Below are 21,900 nucleotides of genomic sequence, written 5' to 3'. Positions count from 1 at the left end.
GAGAGCTTCAGACAGGGTGGCAACAGGCTGGAAAACCTCCGGGGTCTGGGCCGTTGGCTGAGCACCTGGCTGGGCCGTTGGCTGAGCACCTGGCTGGGCCGTTGGCTGAGCACCTGGCTGGGCCGTTGGCTGAGCACCTGGCTGGGCCGTTGGCTGAGCACCTGGCTGGGCCGTTGGCTGAGACCCCGATACAGTCTGTGCGGGCTGGAGCGGAGCCTGTGCGGGCTGGAGCAAAAATTCTGTAGACTGGATGCAAGATTCTGCAGAACAAACGGTTGGATTGGTTTCTGGTGTATGTAAAATCTGCAAGAGTTGTGAGATAAAGGCTAGAGTCTGTATAACTTGTGTCACAGGAACATTGGCTGGAGGCTGCACCAGACAGGAGTCGGCTGGAGGCTGCACCAGACAGGAGTCGGCTGGAGGCTGCACCAGACAGGAGTCGGCTGGAGGCTGCACCAGACAGGAGTCGGCTGGAGGCTGCACCAGACAGGAGTCGGCTGGAGGCTGCACCAGACAGGAGTCGGCTGGAGGCTGCAACAGACAGGAGTCGGCTGGAGGCTGCAACAGACAGGAGTCGGCTGGAGGCTGCAACAGACAGGAGTCGGCTGGAGGCTGCAACGGACAGGAGTCGGCTGGAGGCTGCACCGGACAGGAGTCGGCTGGAGGCTGCACCGGACAGGAGTCGGCTGGAGGCTGCACCGGACAGGAGTCGGCTGGAGGCTGCACCGGACAGGAGTCGGCTGGAGGCTGCACCGGACAGGAGTCGGCTGGAGGCTGCACTGGACAGGAGTCGGCTGGAGGCTGCACTGGACAGGAACTGACTGGAGTAATGGATGCTGTTGGAAAGTATTTGCGTTTTGTTTTATGAACCAATCTGGAAACAGGAACAGGTTCTTGTGAAGTAACCGGAAATTGCCATGACCAAGGTGTGGATTTGATGGCAGTTTGTAATTTTACAGGCTTTTTACTTTTTACAGGTTCTGAGCTCTGTACATGGTTGGAGATATATGGAGGGCGAGCAGAAGGAGGAGAGTGGAAACAGGAAGAAAGGATCTCACGCCAGACAGTAACCAACATAGAAGCAAATTCACGCTTACAGAGCTTATGCAGCATCAATGACTCAGTTGCATGTATACAGGCAGACACAAAACCTTCACTTTTCTCACCATAATGATTAATAAATCCTTCTCTATCCTTTCTCAGAAAATCAAACAAATCATCAATCAGTTCAGAGTCAAAAATAAAATTAAATTCTTCCTTGCTGGGAGACTGACATTGGAGCTGTTTAACTGCAGTGGACTGGGAGTGAGTGGTATTCAGAGGGTTAACAGAAGGAATATCTAAGGGCAGGATCTCTGAATAGGCAGCAATTAAGGCAGCAGCTGGTTCATGCTTACAACCTTTCTTATGCATTAACTTTTCCACGCTATTCTTACAACCTGAGACAAAATCAGTAGATTGTCTGGAATAGAATTCAAAGAAAGCACTTCTATCCCTCTTCAGACATCTATAGTACATATCTACCTGTTCAGATGTGAAATCAACATTAACTGGGTTTTTAGCAGGTAAAGCAGAAGCTACAGAACATGATGCAGAGACAATTCTCTGCCATGCAGTCAGCAAGAAGGAGGCTTTCCCATACTTGCATATTCCCTGATTGATCAGAGTCTGGAGGGAATCTATGCAAGCTTGAACAGTCTGCTTGTTTTTGTTTGAATAATAATCAAGAAATCCTGCTCGGTCACTCTCAAACAAATTAATCAGAACTGTTATCTTTTTATTGGTAAATGGAGGCAGGTAGTGGTCTCCTGGAGTGGGGAATGCAAGATCATACCACAGTTTGATTATGCATTCAAAATCAGGTGCATAAAAAGCTCCATCTTTAATATAACCATACACTTGGCTAATAAACTTTAGCAACTCTTCTCTGGGGTAGTTTGCAAAGAAATCACGACATTCATCCTCTGCATCCTCAGCCAATAATGCATAATAATCCAGATCTTGCGGACTCATTCTGACAGACAACAGATTCTCAGTATCCTGTATAACTGCAGTGGTCAGTAAATGTATGGCCAGAACTTTCTGTCAGGGGCCTGAGCGGAGAAACAGGGTTTGACCACAGTTTGCAGTACACAGACACTGGAACCAGGAATTAAGGTGCAAAAAATAATGATTTATTGCAAATGCAATGGAGCACGCATACATGCAAGCGTAATGCAGTATCACACAAACATATGTACAGCACACAATATATACAAATAACCCGGGAAGCAGTGATAAATATGTGTAACACCTAACTATCTATCTATCTAAAGTGCACAATAATATATACAGGAAATATATTCACATCAATCGCAGTACAGACAGGGATCAGGCAGAATATCAGAGTCAAACAGGAGAGCAAAGTCAGCAACAGGTTATCAGAAAGCACAGTACCAGGGATTAGACAAAAGCAAGGTCTCAGACAGCATAAACAGGTTTGGCAACAGGAAGGCATACATAGGAATCAGGGTAAGGAACAGGAACCAGGGTGTCCAGAACTCAGACCTGGGAACATAAAGTTCTGGCAATTAGCAAGGGGAAAAGGCAGTCCTTAAATAGTCCAAGTGATCAGCAACCACAGGATGCAGCTGGTGGTGAACAGTTTTAATGAGAGCTCCCATGAAGCCATCCAGAGGCCAAACAGGGAACTGCAAGTCTTTGTGAAGGCAGTAACAGGCCACCTGCTGGTGGATGGTGGAGGTTCAGGATAAGGCAAAGTCCTCAGAGCCCTCTGCTGGTGGAATAAAAGAAGTCCAGGACAGTCCTGTTCCATGTTGCCACCAGCAGGCAGAAAGTGACAATACAAGGTTCCTGACATGTATTTACATTAAAACGGTAAATAGCGTTTTAAGATACATTTATCGGCAAAACGGTGCGCCATTTCTCTCCCTGCACCATTTTTAGATGGACGCCTGAAATCAGTTGGGGGAGAAAACTGTTCCTGAGAAGGGATGACAAAGGGTCTTAAGGCCCATCGTCTCAAGCCACCATCTTACATGTGCTCCTCAATGCTAGTTTCTGGGTTGAGGTCAAAGTTTCTGAGCTGAGGTCACATTAAATGTGTGCTGGAACTTCTGAGCTCTCTTGAAATAGAAGCTATTACTAAACTCCTCCCATAAACATGATTCCACGTATTTCTTTTGATTGTAAATCTGTGGTCCCTTCCAGGATAAACCCTTCCCTCACTGCAGAGTTATCAGCACTACAGTGAGGAAGTCTAAACATGCATTTTCCTGGCAAGAAGTTGGCTTTGATTTTGGAAAGTCTCTGCAATGTCTTAAAAATGTTTACACATGTTGCCTCCAACTTCCATAGCAATTATGACACTAACAGCATGCGTAGGGGCTTTTCAAGTAACTTCAAATAAAAGATAAATACAGTAAATAAAATTAAATTAAAAGATTAGCAGAGATCCCACTGTACAAATATAAATTTAGTGCCTACCTTACCTCTTGTGAAGAAGCAGTTGCTGTCTCTGGTGGCAAAACAAAATTTAAAAAAAGTTCACCCCATAGTATCCATGTCTGTCTCTGGTGGCAGCTAAATAAATGTTAGCTATTGGTTATCTCACCCAGGGGCATAACAATAGACCCCGTGACCCCTGCCATTGTGGGATGGCATAGGGGGCCCCGTTCCTGTACATAATGCAGAACAGTAGCAGAGTGATGTGCATTATCTGCTTTGGTGCTCTTTGTTTCATTTTTCACTGCACAGTCTGTCTGTTATCAGCCCTGATAAAATCTCCGACTGAGCATTCAGTCTAGCTTTTCCTGTAATGATTATAGCTGAGTCAGCCCTCTGTGATGTCTTTTCAAGCCCAAGCCTGCCGCCTTGTTGCTCTGCTTTCCTGCTATGTATCCTCGTAGCAGGCTTGGGGTTGAAAATACATCACAGAGGACTGACTCAGCTATAATCATTATGAGGCAAAGCTAGACTGAATGATCAGTCGGAGATTTTATCAGGGCTGAAAACAAGAAGACTGAACAGTGAAAAATGAAACAAAGAGCAAAGTAGGTGTTTACTGTCATGTTCCCATTGATATATATGGTAAAATACATGAGGGTGCTTCGTCTCTGGTTCTCTAAGTACTGGAGCTGGTAAATATAATGGTCCATGGTGCTATGCTGCAGAAAAAGGGAAGTAAACAGGAGCTGGCCCCCCATAGGCTGTGGGCACTCCAACGGTCATGGAGACTATTGTTACACCCCTGATAAGACCCCAAATTTGAGCCATATGCAGTGAGTGCCTTATGAAGACAAAAGTAGAGCGGTTGTTCAGAGCAACCAATCCGAAACTTCTTTCATTTAACAGCTGAGACCTGGTTGGTAGCCCAATGCAACAAGAACACTTTATTTGCATCTACAAAAATTAGCCCTGCAATATAAAATTTTCAAGACAAGGCCAATCTGTAACAAACTGCATCTAGTTTTGCATAGTATTCAACCTCCAAAAGACTGTCTGCAGACACTGTTCTATATTTGTCTTTCTTATGTTAAAGGTTCTGTACAATAAGGGCAATGTGTGGTTTTCAGAGCACAATGACCCAAAGATCCACGTCTAAAAGTGACAGCAGCTTAACAAACTTAACAAAGGAAGGCTATGTGAGAAGAGGCTCATCTGGTAAGTTTCATCACTTCAGATGCACGCTTTATTATGTCTTCCATATCTAGGCATCGCAATGCAGCAGTGGGGCATTTTCCATTTTTATGTTGTGATATCTATGAGTAATTGGTCCAGTTTGAGACTAATATTTTCCATTCCTCATATGACCAAATAAGAAACATAAAGATAGATAGATAGATAGATAGATAGATAGAGCATATTCAACAATAATGTTTTAAAAAAAGAATTGCTCCTGAAGAAGTGAATGCTATCTGCGTCATGGTTCAAGAAACATGTTGAGATCTAACCGATCTCGGCCTAAACTTGATAGCTCTTTAAGATATGTTATATACTTGAGTATAAGTGTAGAAATTTAGGTCTGATTCACTTCATAAAAGTATAGGGGTCGACATATACACGAGTCGCAGGCAACCCTGAGAACACTGAGTTATGTGTGTACTAATAGTGACATTACCATTTGCAGCAATTTACCCTTTGGTAAGTGATACTTTGAGGAAAGGAAATGCCAGGAAAACACAGGTCTGAAAGTCCTGGCCACAACAGTTAACAGGGAAAAGGGCAGGGGGGGGGGGGGGGGGCGGGGATACTGGACTGCATAAAAAGGGAGTGAATAATTGCAGCACTTGGGGGCCTGAAGGAGGAATAGGCTGCACTTAAGGGACAGGAAGGGGTAGTGGCTGCAATACTGTATGCAGTGCAGTCATTAACCCCTCCTGAGCCCTAAGTCAGCCATTAACTTTGCTAGGTAGACTTATACTTGAGTCAATAAAAATTCCAGCTTAAGAGGGTTAAATATTGGAGTCGACTTATACACAAGGTTGACATGTATTAGAGTATGTACGGTATACAGATACCTACTCCCTAGATGGGGCAATTGTCCTCAACTTCTATAGGCGGATCCCAGTCTAAAAAGGGAGATATTCCGTGATCCCTGCACCCTATTGATGTTGGGTAATGTTGACATATGTATATATTTTTTTATCCACAATGTATTATGAATAATGGACAAAGCACACTTTATTGTATTGTTGTTGTATATATACATTTTAATATGTTGTATTGTTTCTTGTAATCAATAAAATGTAAAACTCTTAATTCACTGGATGATGTTTCCGTCCTCTTTGATATCATAATATGCAAAGTTCTACCTAATCTATCCCCATTAAAATCCCATTAGCTGACATTATTTATTCGAGACTTTTATCTCCTTGGGGATGTAGGGACATTATGAATTACCTAAACTGAATAGTTACTTTTGAAATGGATAACACCCCACGGTTCTCAATAATCAGGATTCTCAGTTCAGAAGTTTCATCACTTAGATATTCATTTTTATAAGAGGTAATTAATACAGGAAATCTATGAATGCGTGTTTTCATAATAAAAATGGCTGTAGGAGATTTTTTGAGGCTTAGACAAAAGACTAGTAAATCGATAAAAAAAAAAATCAGTTAAAACTTTTTGTTACTAGCGGCCCCTACAAAACGATTTTCCTTTTATCAAAAAGAAAGGGTTTGTCTTCTGCATTGCCAGTGGTGTAGCAATAAGGGATGCAGAGGTTGTGATCACACCAGGGCCCTTGGACCAGAGGGGCCCTTCCTCAACCAGTATTAGCTCTTCAATGGTCATGCTGGTAATGAACACTTCTATTTATGCTTTGAATAGTGGTAATCTCTGCTTACACATCTCATACTGTGTCCTTGGCAGTTTTTTTTTTAAAAATTTTTTATATACTTTTCATATGAAGAATGCTTGAGGGGCCCAATGTAAAACTTGCACTGGAGCCAAAACAAGGCCAGATTTATATTTTTTGTGTCAACTCCACATGAAGCAATGTCCTCCCATTCCATGTGCAGCCCCCTCATCCATATGAAACATTTATGCACAGCAGCCCCTCTCTTTCATGTACAGCTCCCTTGTGCAGCAGCTCCCATTTTCTACGTGTTGTTCCCCATTTGCAACCTTTCTTTTCAATTTGCAACCTCCTCCTTCATATACAGCAACCCCTCTTCAATATCCCGCCACCTGCTTGGGCTGCATCCGCCCAAGTCCTGGGCCTTTGTGTCCTTCCCATAAATCCTGCTCTGGGTCCAAAGTTCCTTAGCAGCGCCACTGTGTATGGCTGTCATCTTTATATCTCCTCATGAAATGTTTCTGAGCTGAACACCCAGCACTCGCCTTCTTACATTCTTCTCCCTTATTTGTAATTAGGCCTGCTTAATAACAGAAACACAATGTCTAGTCGCTCCTTACTTGTCCACCTTGTTGATGGTGTGACGTTATTTGTTACTTATGGAAACTCTGTGTGTGACTTACTGTATTTTGCTTACTATGGAAACTTTTCCTGACCTTTACAAGACAGACCCAATGACAATTTGTCAAATCTGTAACAGCAAACAAAATTGAGAACCGCTTGGAAGTAAAGCAAATGCGAAAACGCACTTTGACCAGCAGAGGGCGGCCTTGTATCATATCAGAATCTGAGTTGAACAGAGGTTCTGCAGTAAAATCACCTGTTTTGCAAAATGATCACGTTTTTCTCCCAGCCTTCCAGTTTTTTTCCCCTAGGAAAAAAAAACAAGCTCATGATGTAAATCTTTATAAATTGATTGATTCGTATGGAATTCTGTCCTATCTTAGCAGATGACTGCCCTGTCCTGAAGTTCAGTCTGTCTAAAGGAATCCAGCTGTTGATGCCAAATGAGCCTGGGAGACATAAAGCAGGTACTGAGTCATACCATACACTGCGCAGTGAATATAAACTATTGGCTGAACCATAACAAGAGGATTAGCTTAAATATAGGCTTTCTATTTTTGTCAGATCCCGCTGATCATGTCACCATGGAAACGGAGCTCTCCACCAACCAGCGTCTTGCTGACTCCTCAAAGCGAGTAAGTGGCTGACTACAAGGCAAGGACGAGTCATACAAGTGGCGCTGCCAGGGCTTGTGCCGCTAACAGCAACAGACTTAGCTGAACAACACTAAATATTATTCAAAGCCGAAAGCTGCGCAGTCACGTGACTCTTTATTCTGCTCGCATAGAAAGTCTAAAAATAGAAATATAAGTGTGCCCATGTGGCTGGTCCCGCTCTCAGCAAGATGCCTGCCTCTTACTTGTTATCCAGCTGCGGTAAACGACTCCACTAACGAGCTTAGCAAGAGAATTGTAATTCAATCACAGCTGCAGCACTACAGGGGAATTTACACGTGACTGCGGTGCACCGTGTCAGAATTAAAATACATGGCGGAGCCGCACTTTAAAAAGGTCAATCGAAAGAGCCAGTAGTCAGGTTTCCCTTCACTGGTCAATTACTGTTATCTCTTAATTGCCCACGGCCATCGTGCCCAGTAATAGCCCTAGCAGGTGTAACACCGCTCTGCAATTTGGGCTTGGGTGTTATAAATATAGAGTGGGTGTATAATGTGACTGAAAAGTTTATCTACAAACGTTTTCTTCCTCTGCTTTGTCCACTATTATTATTATTTATTACTTATTACTATTTAAATAGCACCAACATCTTCCAGAGCACTGTACAGAGTATATTGTCTTATCACTTAACTGTCCCTAAGGCTCAACACACACCATACAATCTTGGTTGTTCAATCTTACCACTTTCATGTAGTATAAGAGCTTATCCAATCAATCATTCCAGGTATTTTCAATCTGTTGGCCCTTATACTACATAGATTTGGTAAATCTGTACAACCAAGATTGTATGGTGTGTGTTGAGCTTGCCTATGTATGTATCGTAGTCTGGGGCGAATTTAGGAAAAAGCCAATTATCTTATCTGTATGCTTTTGGGATGTGGGAGGAAACCTTAGTATTCAGAGGAAACCCATGCAGACACGGGGAGAACATACAAACTCTGTGCAGATAGTGGGGACCCAGCGCTGCTAGGCGAGAGTTCTAATCATTAAGCCATCATGCTATCTAACACTAAAGAGGGTCCCCTCTCCTTAAAATCCCACCCATTCTAATTAGGCAAACTCCTAATGTCCAGTGATGTCAGGGTATGGCATCAGCCCTTTAGCAAGAGTGCTCCAGCCTCCTGCTGTCTCTTCTAGAAGGGGATGTGGCGCAACATAGCTATTTCAGCACTTCATTCCCCCATCCCATGCCAACCTAGGCAGTGGGCATGCTTATATTTGAGCAGCAAGGCATTGACCACAGTATCAATAGAGTCAGTGCTGAGGCTTATGGGTTGGGGTGTGTATGCTTGTAGGTGGAGGCATGGCCAGCCTGCCACTCAATATGCCTTCCACTGGAACATGTGCACAAAAGTACAGTTAAAGAGGAACTCCAGTGAAAATAACTCAATGAAAAAAAAGTGCTTAATTTTTACAATAATTATATATAAGTGATCTAGTCATTGTTTGCCCATTGTAAATTCTTTCCTCTTCCTGATTTACATTCTGAAATGTATAATATGGAGACATTTTACTGCTGGCAGGTGATGTCAGTGGAAGTAGCTGCTGCTTGCCTTTTCGGCAGTTGGAAACAGCTGTTATTTCCCACAATGCAACAATGCTCTCACAGTGTGATGTCAGCACCTCAGTGCTGTGAGGCGCTGTCATCACACTGTGGGAGGGGTTTCACCACAATATCAGCCATACAGAGCCCCTTAATGATCTGTTTGAGAAAAGGTAAACATTTGGGGCTCGATTCACAAAAGAGTGCTAACTGTTAGCACGGCCGTTTTCGCGCAAATTTTCGCATTGCGCGCGATCGCGAATTTTCGCGCGAAACGATAACAGTTTTGCGCGCAAGCGCAAATTTTACCGCGAAATCGATAACGTTTTTGCGTGAAAATTCGCGTTTGCGTGCGAAAACGGCCGTGCTAACAGTTAGCACTCTTTTGTGAATCAAGCCCTTAGTGTGGGAAAGGGGGTATCAGCTGCTGATTGGGATGAAGTTCAATTCTTGGTTTCGGTCTCTCTTTAAAGTGAACCTTAAGTAGAAAAAATGAGTTTTACTCACCTGGGGCTTCCCTCAGCCCCCTGCAGCTGTCCGGTGCCCTCGCAGCCTCACTCCGATCCTCCTGTCCCCGCCGGGGGCTACTTCCGGTTTCGGCGACAGGCGCCGACAGGCTGGGAACGCGAGTGATTCTTCGCACTGTAAGTAACAGTTAAATTGCTGCAAATTCCTTGTGTATGGCAATATGCAACATACATTTGTGCATATGCCCCATTGTTTTCTATGGTAGAGAGAAAAGAGAGTGTCATTAGGACTGGATGATCACAGGACGGTGGTTGAGAGAACCAAGATTGTCCCATAAGAGGTGGAGTTATGGGAGAAGACCCCCATAAATGAGTATGGATGGGGAATGGAGGAGTGAGGTTTCAGTGTTAGGTAAGGTAGCAGGTGAGAAGGGTTAGGTTAAAAAAAAGTAATTCATTGTATAAAGCTTTAAAAAGCCTATTCAATCAACTGTCACATGCTATAGATCATCTTCTAATAGAAGGTTATTATTACCTGCCATGTCTCCGAGTCACTCTCCATGCCCCGTGTTTGCCACCATCCGACACATAGCCCCTCCCCCTTGCAGAGTAGCTCCATGGCACTCTATCTAAGATAAAATGTGGCATGGAAGCATCACAACATCCCTCTGCAAGGGGGCTACACACCGGAAGTCGATGGACAAGTGGCTTGGGGACTGAGTTGGAGGAAAAAGACATGGAAGGTAATTACAACATTCTATCCTCCAGAGGCTTCCCACGTCCTCCTGGCCCCCACCATTGCCACGCTTGGACCCCCAAATGAAATCCGACAAAAGCTTATCGGATATCTGATTGCAACCGCGCTCCTCTTTATTCATGAGTGTGCCCATATTGCGCCTGGGCCAGTATGGCTGAGCCTGCACAGTAAGCCAGGCATGGTTGTTATTGCGTGTGTGAAGTACGCTCGTGCATGAAGAGGGCTGTGTGCTCAATCTTCAGAAGGGTCCCAGGCAGCCGCGGTGGTTGGAAGGAAGACTTGGTAAGCATCGACCGGGTTTCAACTGGCGAGTGTTACAGTCTAGTAACAAATCATTTTCCGGTAATAAAGAACACCCTTACGAACAGCCAGTGACATAGCTAAGGAGCTATGGGCCCCAGTGCGACCCCCCCCCCCCCCCCCCCAAGCACTCTGTACATAACAATTGATACTGCGCACCAAAACCTGCCAAGGACAACCACAGTGCCAGAGGTGCAGGAAGGGGATGGGGAATACAATTAAAGCATCTATAGAAATTGATTATTACCAGCACAGGACCAATAAAGAGCTAATACCCTATGGAGCCCCTCTGGCTCAAAGGCTCCGGTGCGGTCGAGACCTCTGCAACCCCTATTGCTGCACCTCTGCTAACAGCTCAGAACCCAGTAACAATTGCACATGGCACATTGAGATATAGTGGCTGCACTCACAAAAGAGTATGTGTGAAAGAGGCGGGGGCTTATCTGCGAATCAGCTTATTCGTGGGTATATAAGACAAACAACATTTATATCGCGCTTTTCTCCTGGCGGACTCAAAGCGCCAGAGCAGCAGCCACTAGGGCATGCTCTATAGGCAGTAGCAGTGTTAGGGAGACTTGCCAAAGGTCTCCTACTGAATAGGTGCTGACTTACTGAACAGGCAGAGCCGAGATTCAAACCCTGGTCTCCCATGTCAGAGGCAGAGCCCTTAACCATTACACCATCCAGCCACCACATATAAGATACCTTGAGACTGCCCTACACCCTCCTCTGGATGCAGAATTTAGTTAGGCTCCAGATATGCCTAAACAGCTGCTGCAAAATCTACCTGTCGCTGTACCCTGTAGAAAAGCTCCAGAACCAATGGCAATCTGCTATGACCACTTTGTTACACTGTGACCTGGATAAATGATGTGTAACTGCATTTTAAGATGCATGTTTGTTTTTTTGACCTTTCTGAGTGTGCGTTTATTATTCCCTTTAGTGTGACTGTAGCATCATGATTTGCTGTGTTTTTGTTGTTGTTTTTACGGATTATCAGAGATAACGTCGCAGAGGTTGCCCCAGGCAGTGAGCAGTGTTTGCATACAAAGTCCAGATCTGTGACCATGCCAAGCTGCGGAGAACATCATGTATCGCAGCCAGGCAATGCCCACACTCTGAACTCTGTTATTAGTACCAATTGTTTAATAATAAATGATCCGTCCCCCACATACTTTATCTTGTGTGAAGAAATGTCCTTTTCCACGTCAGGGAGACAGATGAGCGGGTATTAATGAACCAGAGGGAATATTCCTCTGCAGCTAAGGAAAACTACTGGCTAATGGAATAACACTGCCACTTAATGATATAGCACTACTGGGCATGTCACTGCCAGAACATATACTGTACGGTGGACAGAATAACACCTTGATTCATAACCAGGATCAGAGGATTGAGTGACGTCATGTGAGAGCAAATATGCTTTATACTTTCCGCAGAGCAAATAGATGTAAAAATATCACCAGCTTTCTAGTACAAACTCATCTACAGGATTGTATATCCTGCACCATCCAGTTTAGCAGGGTTGCTTTTTATTGCCATGCTTGCCCTCCAGCAGAGGAATAAGTACTAATTATGGATACACATGGCAAAAATGTTTGTACAACAGGAGCAGTGGTGTAGATTGAGATCATGGGGCCCCATAGCAAAACTTTCATGGAGCCCTGAGTTGTAGACACTCATAAGCAATGCCACCTGCCCCTACCCTATGGATAGGAGTTAGCTGGGCAATTTACATTGCCATGAAATCAACACCGCACATAGTTCATGGGCACTGAGACAATGTTTGAGGGTGGAGAAAGACAAGAAAGTTAATGGTGAATACCACCTGGGCCCCCTCTGCACCAGGGCCCCATAGCAGCTGCTATGGCTGATCTGGCTATTGCTACGCCCCTGAACAGGAGGAAATGGCAGCACCTCCAAATGCAGGCTGCACCCGAGTTGACCAGCTGCATAGATGTGCAGAGCCCAAAACACGAGTACACAACCTGCATTCAAAATAGATGCAGCGAATGTAGGATATAAGCTTCCAAAAACCGTTTGCGCGCAGATTGTTCAGTACTACATCCACCACGTTGAGACCTAACCACTAACTAACAATTTTACAGCGAAAAATTGTCAGCGCTCCTAATCGGGCTGCAACTGAAATTCAACCAACAGAGGTGTGCAGCGCATTGAATACAAATCAGATACAAACTATGCACTATGGCAAAAGATCGCCCTCCCCATGCATACGAGTGAATGCGGCAATATACTCTTACATGCAGAATATAAAGAAAGTAAAGGCAGAAGTGACAGCTATGCCGAAAATACCTCTCTTATAGGTTTTGCCAGAAGGTGGGCCCCAACTACTAAATGACTCCCTCTGATATAGGGGTCCATCCTTCAGATCAGGTGTTTGTGGCTATACATGTTATGGGTGTGAAGATTACGATGTCCACACTTGTTTTATGACCCTTGTAAGATGGGCCCCCCAGGCTGTGAGGGTCACTAGAGGTAGGCAAGGAAAAAAGGGGGTGAATATTTTGGGGGGCCCCATCAAAGTTTTGCTGGGGGGGCATGGTTTGTAGTTACGCCCCCTGAGTTCTGCATCTGTAAGTACACACTGAGTTTCCCATTAATTACATTGCATGCATTCTGGGCCTCCTCACCAAGTGCAGTTGTTTGGTATAAACACAAGTGCCTGGTGATTAGAGTGAGGGGCGCATGAGGGATAAACTGATCCCCCATCTGCCCCTTGGACCCACAACAGCCACTGTTCTCCTACCATTCAGAGCTGTGCTGCAAACAGGATATACATAACAGGCAGAGCTCCACTTGACACAGAAGAGATGGAGATCTCATTAGTTCAGCCTATTTATATACTCGTCTACACAAAAAGTTATTAGATCCGCTGCCTCTTTTGTGAGGTCCAGTATTAGTCGTGGAGAGAATCCGAAGATAAAGCAGCAAAAGTTGTTTAGGCGATACCTGTAATGGCTAAACAGTTAGGCGATACCTGTAATGGCTAAACAGTATAAGAGTTCCTTCCAAGCTTTCAAAACTAAGTTTCTTCTTTAGGCATGTTTAGGGGCGTAACTAGAAATCACTGGGCTCCCCTGCGAAAAAATGGATTTCCCCATTTTGGAGCAGCGTTTCACTATAAAATAATTGTAATAGGGCAGACTTTTACCAGAAATGAATCGTAAAGTGGGCAGCATTTCACCAGAAATAATAGTAAAGTGAGCAGCATTTCACCAGAAATAATAGTAAAGTGGGCAGCAGTCACCAGAAAATAATCGTAACAGGGGTGTAGCAATAGCAGAGGTTGTGACCGCATCGGGGCCCTTGGGCCAGAGGGGCCCTGGGGCCCACCCCTCAAACACAGTGTTAGCTCTCTATTGGTCCTGTGCAAATAATAATCACTTCTATAGATACTTTGAGCAGTGGTAATCATTAACAGACTGTTCCCCATCTCCTTCTTGCACCTCTGACACTGTAGTTGCCATTGGCATGGTTTTTGTGCGCCATATCATTTGTTATGTACAGAGTGCTTGGGGGGCCCCATTGTAAAACTTGCATCAGGGCCCCCAGCTCCTTAGCTACGCCACTGAATCGTAATGTGGGCAGCATTCATCAGAAAATAATCGTAATGTGGGCAGCATTAATCAGAAAATAATCTTAATGTGGGCAGCATTCACCAGAAAATAATCTTAATGTGGGCAGCATTCATCAGAAAATAATCGTAATGTAGGCAGCATTCACCAGAAAATAATCGTAATGTGGGCAGCAGTCACCAGAAAATAATTGTACAGTGGGCAACAGTCACCAGAAAATAATTGTACAGTGGGCAACAGTCACCAGAAAATAATCTTAATGTGGGCAGCATTCACCAGAAAAAAATGCACCTGTAAAAAAAATAATCCACTCACCTGGCAGAAGTCTCTTTTCCCCGCCGGCCTCTGGTGTGCAGCTCCCCCGACGATCCTCCTGCAGCAAATCTCCCGCGCTGACAGGCTGAGAGCAGGGCTATGTGAAAATGGCGCCCGAAGCCCTGTACTGGAGACACAAATAGTCGCCAGTGCAGAGCTTAAGACGCCATCTTCCCGTAGCCCTGCTCTGCCTCCCGGAAGACTCCAGCAGGCTAAGGTGAGCTGCGGGCTGCGGGGAATGAACTGGCGCGGTGTCTATTAGAAGCTGCGGTCAGTTCAACACCTGGGGGGTCCCACAATCGGGCGGGCGGCAAAGCTCACACGGCAGGCGGGCTCCAGAAGGGCCCCCCTGCGGCTGAAGGGGTTGCATTCCCTATAGTTATGCCGGTGGGCATGTTTCAGAACTGGATCAGAACCATAACCAGTTCTGTAACATCCCTGAAGAAGAAACTTAAAGAGACACTGAAGCGAAAAAAAAAACTATGATGTTATGATTTATATGTGTAGTACAGCTAAGAAATAAAACATTAAGATCAGATACATCAGTCTAATTGTTTCCAGTACAGGAAGAGTTAAGAAACTCCTTTCAAAAGTCGTAGAGAGGGCTGTTTTCTGACTTTTATTATCTCAACTGTTAGTTAACTATTTATTTTTCTCTGGCAGAGGAGAGGTCATTAGTTCACAGACTGCTCTGAAAGAATCATTTTGAATGCCGAATGTTGTGTAATCTGCACATATTAGAGAATGTTGCAATGTTAGAAAAAACACTATATACTTGAAAATAAAAATATGAGAATATTTTCTTTGTTGCTAATCTTCTAGTAATTATTCATAGTACACAACCAATTCATTATATCATATATTTTTTTCGCTTCAGTGTCTCTTTAACATTTCAAAAGCTTGCAAAGATATCTTGTACAATTTGTCATTACAGGTATCACCTAAACAACTTTTGTTGTTAAGTCTTCGGTGCCTCTGACATGTAACATTATGCTTATGGAGAGACGCTATTGCACTGATTGGCTGCAGTGCGGAAAAGGAGAGGACTTGGTGATGGACTAAGTAATTGTGCTCTTTTGCGGCCACTCTGCATATTTAGTCCCCCCCCCCCCCAGATTTTGTCACGTGATTCATTTGATTCAGGTGATTTCATGGTAGGGCCGGCCCTGTTTAATTTTAAGTACACTGCTTGCTGGCTCTCTTAGTGAGCCGCCTCCTTACAGTCAGAGCCGCTGCTCACTGGGCACATGATCGGCAAGCCTATCCTAGCCGCCTCACTGAGAGAGCTGCAGCTGCCTTTCACTGATTCTCTGATCTGCGGGACAGAGCTGCTGCTGTTGTCTTTCATCTCACGGATCTGCTACATCCGGCACCCTTTTTGGCAGTTGCCTTTATATAAAGATTCAGGCCACGGACCTTAAAGGAAACTTTAACTGATATGTGATACGATGAGATAGATATGTGTATGTACTGTGCATAGCACACAAATTACTATGCTGTGATGCTTTTCTTCTTTATTTGCCTGAAAAAGTAAATATTCTACTTTGCAACTGACAGTTTTTCTCCAGTCAGGACCCAGTCGGACTAATGATAAGGAATTACAGCCATAAAATACTTTTCGCTAGGAAGCCCAGTTCTTTGCCAGGAGAGGATAGATTAAAAAAAGGTCAATAGTTCATATATTTGAGCACTCTGAGACACAGAGACAGATTGTTTCATTCAGCTGAGACAAAACAATAAATCTGCTTTTTTTTTTTAAGTTTTTAAACATAACATAAAACTGTGGGATATCTAAAAGTCATTTTTAGGAGTAGGAGGGTAAATACAATTGTTTATCTCTTCACTTTGTTTTCAAGGAACACTTGTTTAAAGGAAAACTATTGATTAACATGTTTTTTTTAAACTGGGGTGGGAATAGTTTGTGAAGGGTTCCTAACTACTGCTCTATACATTTCACTGCTTATCTTATTGCTTACTGTTATCGAATTCCTTTCACAATTTACTGACGGGCCAGGGTGAAGGACCAGTGAGTCAAGAGGGGAGGAGGAATTCCTCCACTTACATCTGTTAACCCTGTGTGTACGTTATACCTTTTGCAGACAGGACTCACTAGCAGTTGCTCGTCTTTCTGAATGAGCTGTCCGCACAGACCATAGGATATGTATCTTGTTATGTGCAGCAAAAATATTTGTAATTGTGTGTGAAACCTGATACTTCATACTAAGGGTGTTTTGCTTTTTAAAGAAAAATACTCTAAAGAACAATAATCTGTAGTCTCAAATGCAAAGAACAGCACTTGCCTCTGATATTTAGCATGAAAAGTGTAGGAAAACACACAGCTACTTACACATTATTTGTACAATTTTATTTTAGAGCACTTTGTTATTGATAGTGTTCCTTTAAGTATCGCTTTAAGAAAAACACACATTCCAAATTTTCATCAAGCCATCAAATGCAAGGTGTGTAGCTTTCTAGGTATGCACACTGAGTGAGTGCTATTCCACTATAGTGTTGGATCTCTGGCATATGTTCCGTGCCCGAGATCTGCCCAGAGGGGGTACATTTCAGGACTCTCTCCAGGCTTGCTATTCCCTACTAAGGCAGCCATGGACGAGGAGGCATTGGCTTTATTGTGAGGACAAGACCAGATACTGGCTCAGGACAGCACAGAATTAACATTCCCAAACCTTTACTTGATGAGGCAGAATAGCTAGTGCCGCTTTCACTGAATATCAGTCAGTTTTTGGCAAGCAAGCTGTCTGCAGAGGAGGTAGAATTCATGAAGTAATGCTTGAAAGGAGACAAGATTAATAGAGCAACATTTCAGAGAAAGGATTGAATTATTGGAATAATTTTCCAGATGGTGAACAGAGATTTCATAGTAGCAGGTGTCACTCCCCGTTCTGTCCCCCGACCCGAGCTTCAGGAGCCCCCATCCACGATTAGGGTACACCTATACAAATTGATGAGCATTGCAGCACCTCTGTTTACTTCACTTTATAAAGTGTAAGTAGAGGTACCCATAGACAGGGCAGTTTCTAGGCTAAATCGCACCAAGGGCGAGGGTGTAAAAATTGTGCCTCCTCACCCCCACCCCTGTGGACTCCTGAACCCTTACTCTTTAGGGACAGTCACACAGCCACAGGTCAGATCTGCCTACTTACTAGTGACGAGCCACTCATCCAGGAGGGAGCAGGGACCAGAAGAACACACAGGCGAAGAGAGCCTGGAGAGCCGACTCCTCCATGGGCTGCTCCATGCGTCACCAGCTCCCTAGCGGTTATGTCCTTTTGCCTGCGCCCCCCTTCTTCTACTTGCTGGTCTGCGCCCAGGGCGGTCGCCCTGCCCGCACTGCCCACAAAATGGCCCTGCCCATAGATCATACATGTAAAAACACTCTGGCCCTCAGAGCCATTAAATTTGGCCCTCAAGTGGTTTCCCCACTTTGCATTATGTTTGGCCCACTCTAGACCACCAGGGAAGCTATATTGGAGGTGAAGCCCTAGAACACATGGGAGGCCATATGGGGAGGTAGGGGGAAAGCACTAAACACTAGGGAACTGTATAGGGGAGGCTCGGGGTCTCTAGACACCAGGGAACTGTGTAGGGGTGGGAGGAACTCTAGACACCAGAGAAGTTTATAAGGGAGGAAGGTGGCCAGTAGACATTGTGGTTGGCCCTCAACTAGGCCCCAGTGTACAATTTTGGCCCGCAACTACGGTAGGTCCCAGTGTACAATTTCGGCCCACTTTGTATTTGAGTTTGACACCCCTGCCATAGATGGAAGAAAATCCGCCCATCCGGAATATGCAATGAAATCATGTCCAGAGGCATCACTAGGGTTGTTGTCACCCAGTGCGGAAACTCTTGATGTCACCCCTCTCTTACCCCATGAACCTCCAACCAACCTCACCAGGCTAAACAAAACCAATAATACTTTTTTTGTAGTTGTAACGATTGGTGTCAGCACGCAGAGAGAATCTGATTATTGGTGATCTGCAGTATCACCAAGAATGCAGATATATACCCGATTATTGATGATCTGCAGTATCACCGACAATCAGATATATTGCTAACCTCTGGACACCTATGGATATGTGAGTGTTTGGTGTAACAGTAATACTTTGAGTGATGTACCTGCTGAGCAGGCGATAGACAATATAGAGACACTGCTCTGAGAACACAGGAACCTTCCAGCAGCCTGAGGCTCTCCGAGGGCAGGAGTCAGGCTGGAGACAGGAAGGGCCTAGGAGTGAGTGACACCTAAGATGGATGTCACTATCTGATCTGGAGACTATCTCTTAAAGGGGAGAGATAGCTTTCGAGGTCGGGCACGCCAGGTCGGCAACACACTGACAGATAAAGTACAAAGACAGAAGGCTGATTCGGTATCAAAGTCAAGCAGGGTCTGGCAACGGAATATCAGATATACGAGGTACCGAATCAGAAGACAGAAGAGTGGTCAGAAAAGCTATAAGTCATAACATATATCAAACAATGCCTATTCTGGGTACGAGGTCCTTGGTCTCAGCACCCCGGAACTAGTCTGAAGAATACACAGATGATAATACAGTTTCCCTAGACTGGGTGCGAGGTCCGTAGTCTCAGCACCCTGGAACTAGACTGAAGTATAACACAGATGATAACTCAGTTCCCTAAGCTGGGTGTGAGGTCCTTGGTCTCTACACCCTGGAACTAGCTTAAGGTATAACACAGATGATAACACAGTTCCCTAAGCTGGGTGTGAGGTCCTTGGTCTCTACACCCTGGAACTAGCTTAAGCATAAACAGAATACAATTCAAATAATCTGTCTAAGTGTGTATTCCCAGGTCCACCTGGTTCAAACACACTGAGGATCCAACTAGGTCTGAGTGCTTCCACATAGTGATCGCAATGGCAGACAACCAGCAACTGGCAAGCAAGCTGTATATATAGTTGCAGGACTCTGCCGCCCCGCCCGAGCCACTCAGCCAATCAGGAGTCCAGCAGGAATCAGCTGATCGTCCTGATCAGCTGATCCATCTCCTGCAGGCATAAAGGTCCTGACTTCTGGCTCGCGCGCGTAGTTCTCCATCCAGGTGCACCAATAGACCCAGCCACACCAGACGCATGCCGCCGCGTTGGATGCGGATACAGCCGCCTTGCTGCCAGTACATGCGGCGGTTTTTCCGCGATCTATCATATTATCAGACACATGCTGCTGCGTACAAACCGCCGCGCTGGACGCGGAGCCAGCCGCCTTGCTATCAATACGGTGGCTTTTCCGCGTTTTCTCACAGTAGTATCATTACTTGTTACATTTGTTGAGACTGGAGTTGGGAAGGGTTTATACTGGAGCCATTTGCTATAGGGCAAAAGGGAGTTGGGCAATAGCCTGGTCTGTCTTTACATAGACCTACTTCACTGTCCCTTCGCCTGGAGCTTAGTGTCACCCCCTCTGTAGGTGTAGCCCCCTAGTAACGCCACTGATCATGTCTATGCTGTAGTGGTAGTTGCCAGTCTATACTGTAGTTGCCAGTGGTGTAGCCACAGGGGATGCAGAGGCTGTGACCACACCGGGGCCCCAAGGTCAGAGGGGCCCACTAAGGTCCCTCCTTCAACTGCTGTATTAGCTCTTCATTGTGGTATGCTTAAAATGGCCACCCCTATATGTGCTTTTAATGATGGTAATTATTAACAAACTGTTCCTCTTCTTTCTTATACCTTCTGGCGCTGGGTTGGTGGGTTTTGATTCTTCACATCAATTGTTACATACAGAGTGTTTAAGAGGGGAAGGGGGGGGGGGCGGCATGTAAAACTTGCAATGGGGCCCACTGCTCCTTATCTATACCTTTGGTACTTGCCCTTCAATGGCAGATTGCAGTTGAAGGGAAAGGGATCAGACTGCTTGAAAACCCTACCCTAATTCCAATTGTTTTGCCCTGATGCTCCTGTTCCTCACCCTCAGTCAGAGCCGAATCATCTACAAGGCAAACCTAGGCAGTTGCCTGGCGCTTGGAAAATGTCTAGGGACCTGATGGATGATAGCCAGGGCCGTTTCTTGGGTAGTGCGGGCAGGGCGACCGCCCTGGGTGCAAAACGGCAAGTAGAAGAAGGGGGGGGGCGCAGGCAGAAGGACATAACTGCTAGGGAGCTGGTGATGCATGGTACAACTAAATGGAAGAAGAAAGAAGATTACCAGCACGATAACCTTCCTTTACTCCTCTTGGGCTGTCTGCGTCAGACGTCAAGTCATCATCACATCACCAACGTGTGATGACACCCGATGTCCTGTAGCGGTACTGCAGGCTGTCAGTGCGCGGTGCCCATGGAGGAGTCGGCTTTCTGAGCTCTCTTCGCCTGTGTGTTTTCCTGGTCCCTGCTTCCCCCTGGATGAGTGGCTGGTAACTAGTAAGTAGGCAGATCTACTTGTGACCTGTAGCTGTGTGACTGTCCCTAAAGGTTAAGGGTTCGAGAGTCCACGGGGGTGGGGGGGGGGAAGGGGATGCAATCTTTACACCCCCATCCTGGGTGCAATTTAGCCTAGAAACTGCCTGACGATATCCCTAACCAAACCTTACTAAAAAAAAAGAGTGAGGTGTTTATCAGCGGTGGGCAAAAACTGCTATCTTGCCTAGGGCCCCACTTCACCTTTATAATTTTCTGCCCTTAGTTATTCACAGGCACAAATAATAGCATTCACCTGGATGTAGTGCTTGCTACATGAATTGATGTGGTGAGGCTCCCCAGATCACTCTGGATATATCTGACCACTTTAAGACTCTGAGCAGCATGCGGCATGACAATGTTTGTCCATCCGATCAGTGTTCAGCCAGTCACCATCACTCGGCAGAGACCTGCGCTCAGCCTGCACATGTCTTGGGAAGAGAAGACACGTGCGCTCTCACGCGCGCTCCCCCGTCCACATTTACGTCATTGTGCCATTGTACGGTTAGGTGCTTTTTAAGACCCGAAGAAGCAAATGCAATCTCTCCTTAAAAGAACACATATCTGGGCAATTATAATCAAACACTTTTGGCCTCTGGATTGCGTGTCAGACTCTTCAGAGCCTGATGTATCCAGGATATGGCAAGACATCAGTGAGATTCTTAGTGAAAGCAGAGAGGGGCTGCGGTGTGTGTGTGTTGTCATAGTATCGCTAAATAATGAAGCACTGCAGAGGAGTACAAGGACAGAGCAATGTCTGGAGAAATCAAATCATTCTAACCATCCGCTGGCTGTGCATGAAAAGCCATATGCTACACCTTGGTTTATTCAGGCTTATTGTCAGTGGTATGCTGGAATGTAGAAGGGACACCTATATGGTGTATGTAGAGACGGATTAA

General features: G+C 45.2%; 1 protein-coding gene across 9 annotated transcripts in view; it reads left to right on the top strand.

The window, feature by feature from the left end:
* The window catches only part of RGSL1 (regulator of G protein signaling like 1), an 86,126-nt gene extending 78,455 nt beyond the window's left edge, over positions 1-7,671 (top strand). For 3 of the 9 annotated variants that reach the window (XM_068239692.1, XM_068239694.1, XM_068239690.1), the window contains 3 exons: positions 4,541-4,662; positions 7,306-7,389; positions 7,469-7,671. In XM_068239692.1, coding sequence (XP_068095793.1) covers positions 4,541-4,662; positions 7,306-7,389; positions 7,469-7,569 — 307 coding nt within the window. In that variant the 3' untranslated portion in view covers positions 7,570-7,671. Of the gene's footprint in view, positions 1-4,540; positions 4,663-7,305; positions 7,390-7,468 lie in introns of those variants that run through there. The other 6 variants (XM_068239696.1, XM_068239691.1, XM_068239693.1 and 3 more) reach the window with 6 other exon arrangements.
* Positions 7,672-21,900: the final 14,229 nt, after the last annotated feature.

Source organism: Hyperolius riggenbachi, chromosome 6 (genome assembly GCF_040937935.1).
Source record: "Hyperolius riggenbachi isolate aHypRig1 chromosome 6, aHypRig1.pri, whole genome shotgun sequence".
Taxonomy (NCBI): Eukaryota; Metazoa; Chordata; class Amphibia; order Anura; family Hyperoliidae; genus Hyperolius; species Hyperolius riggenbachi.
The sequence above is the reverse complement of the archived record's forward strand: the minus strand, read 5'-3'. Positions and strand labels throughout refer to the sequence as shown.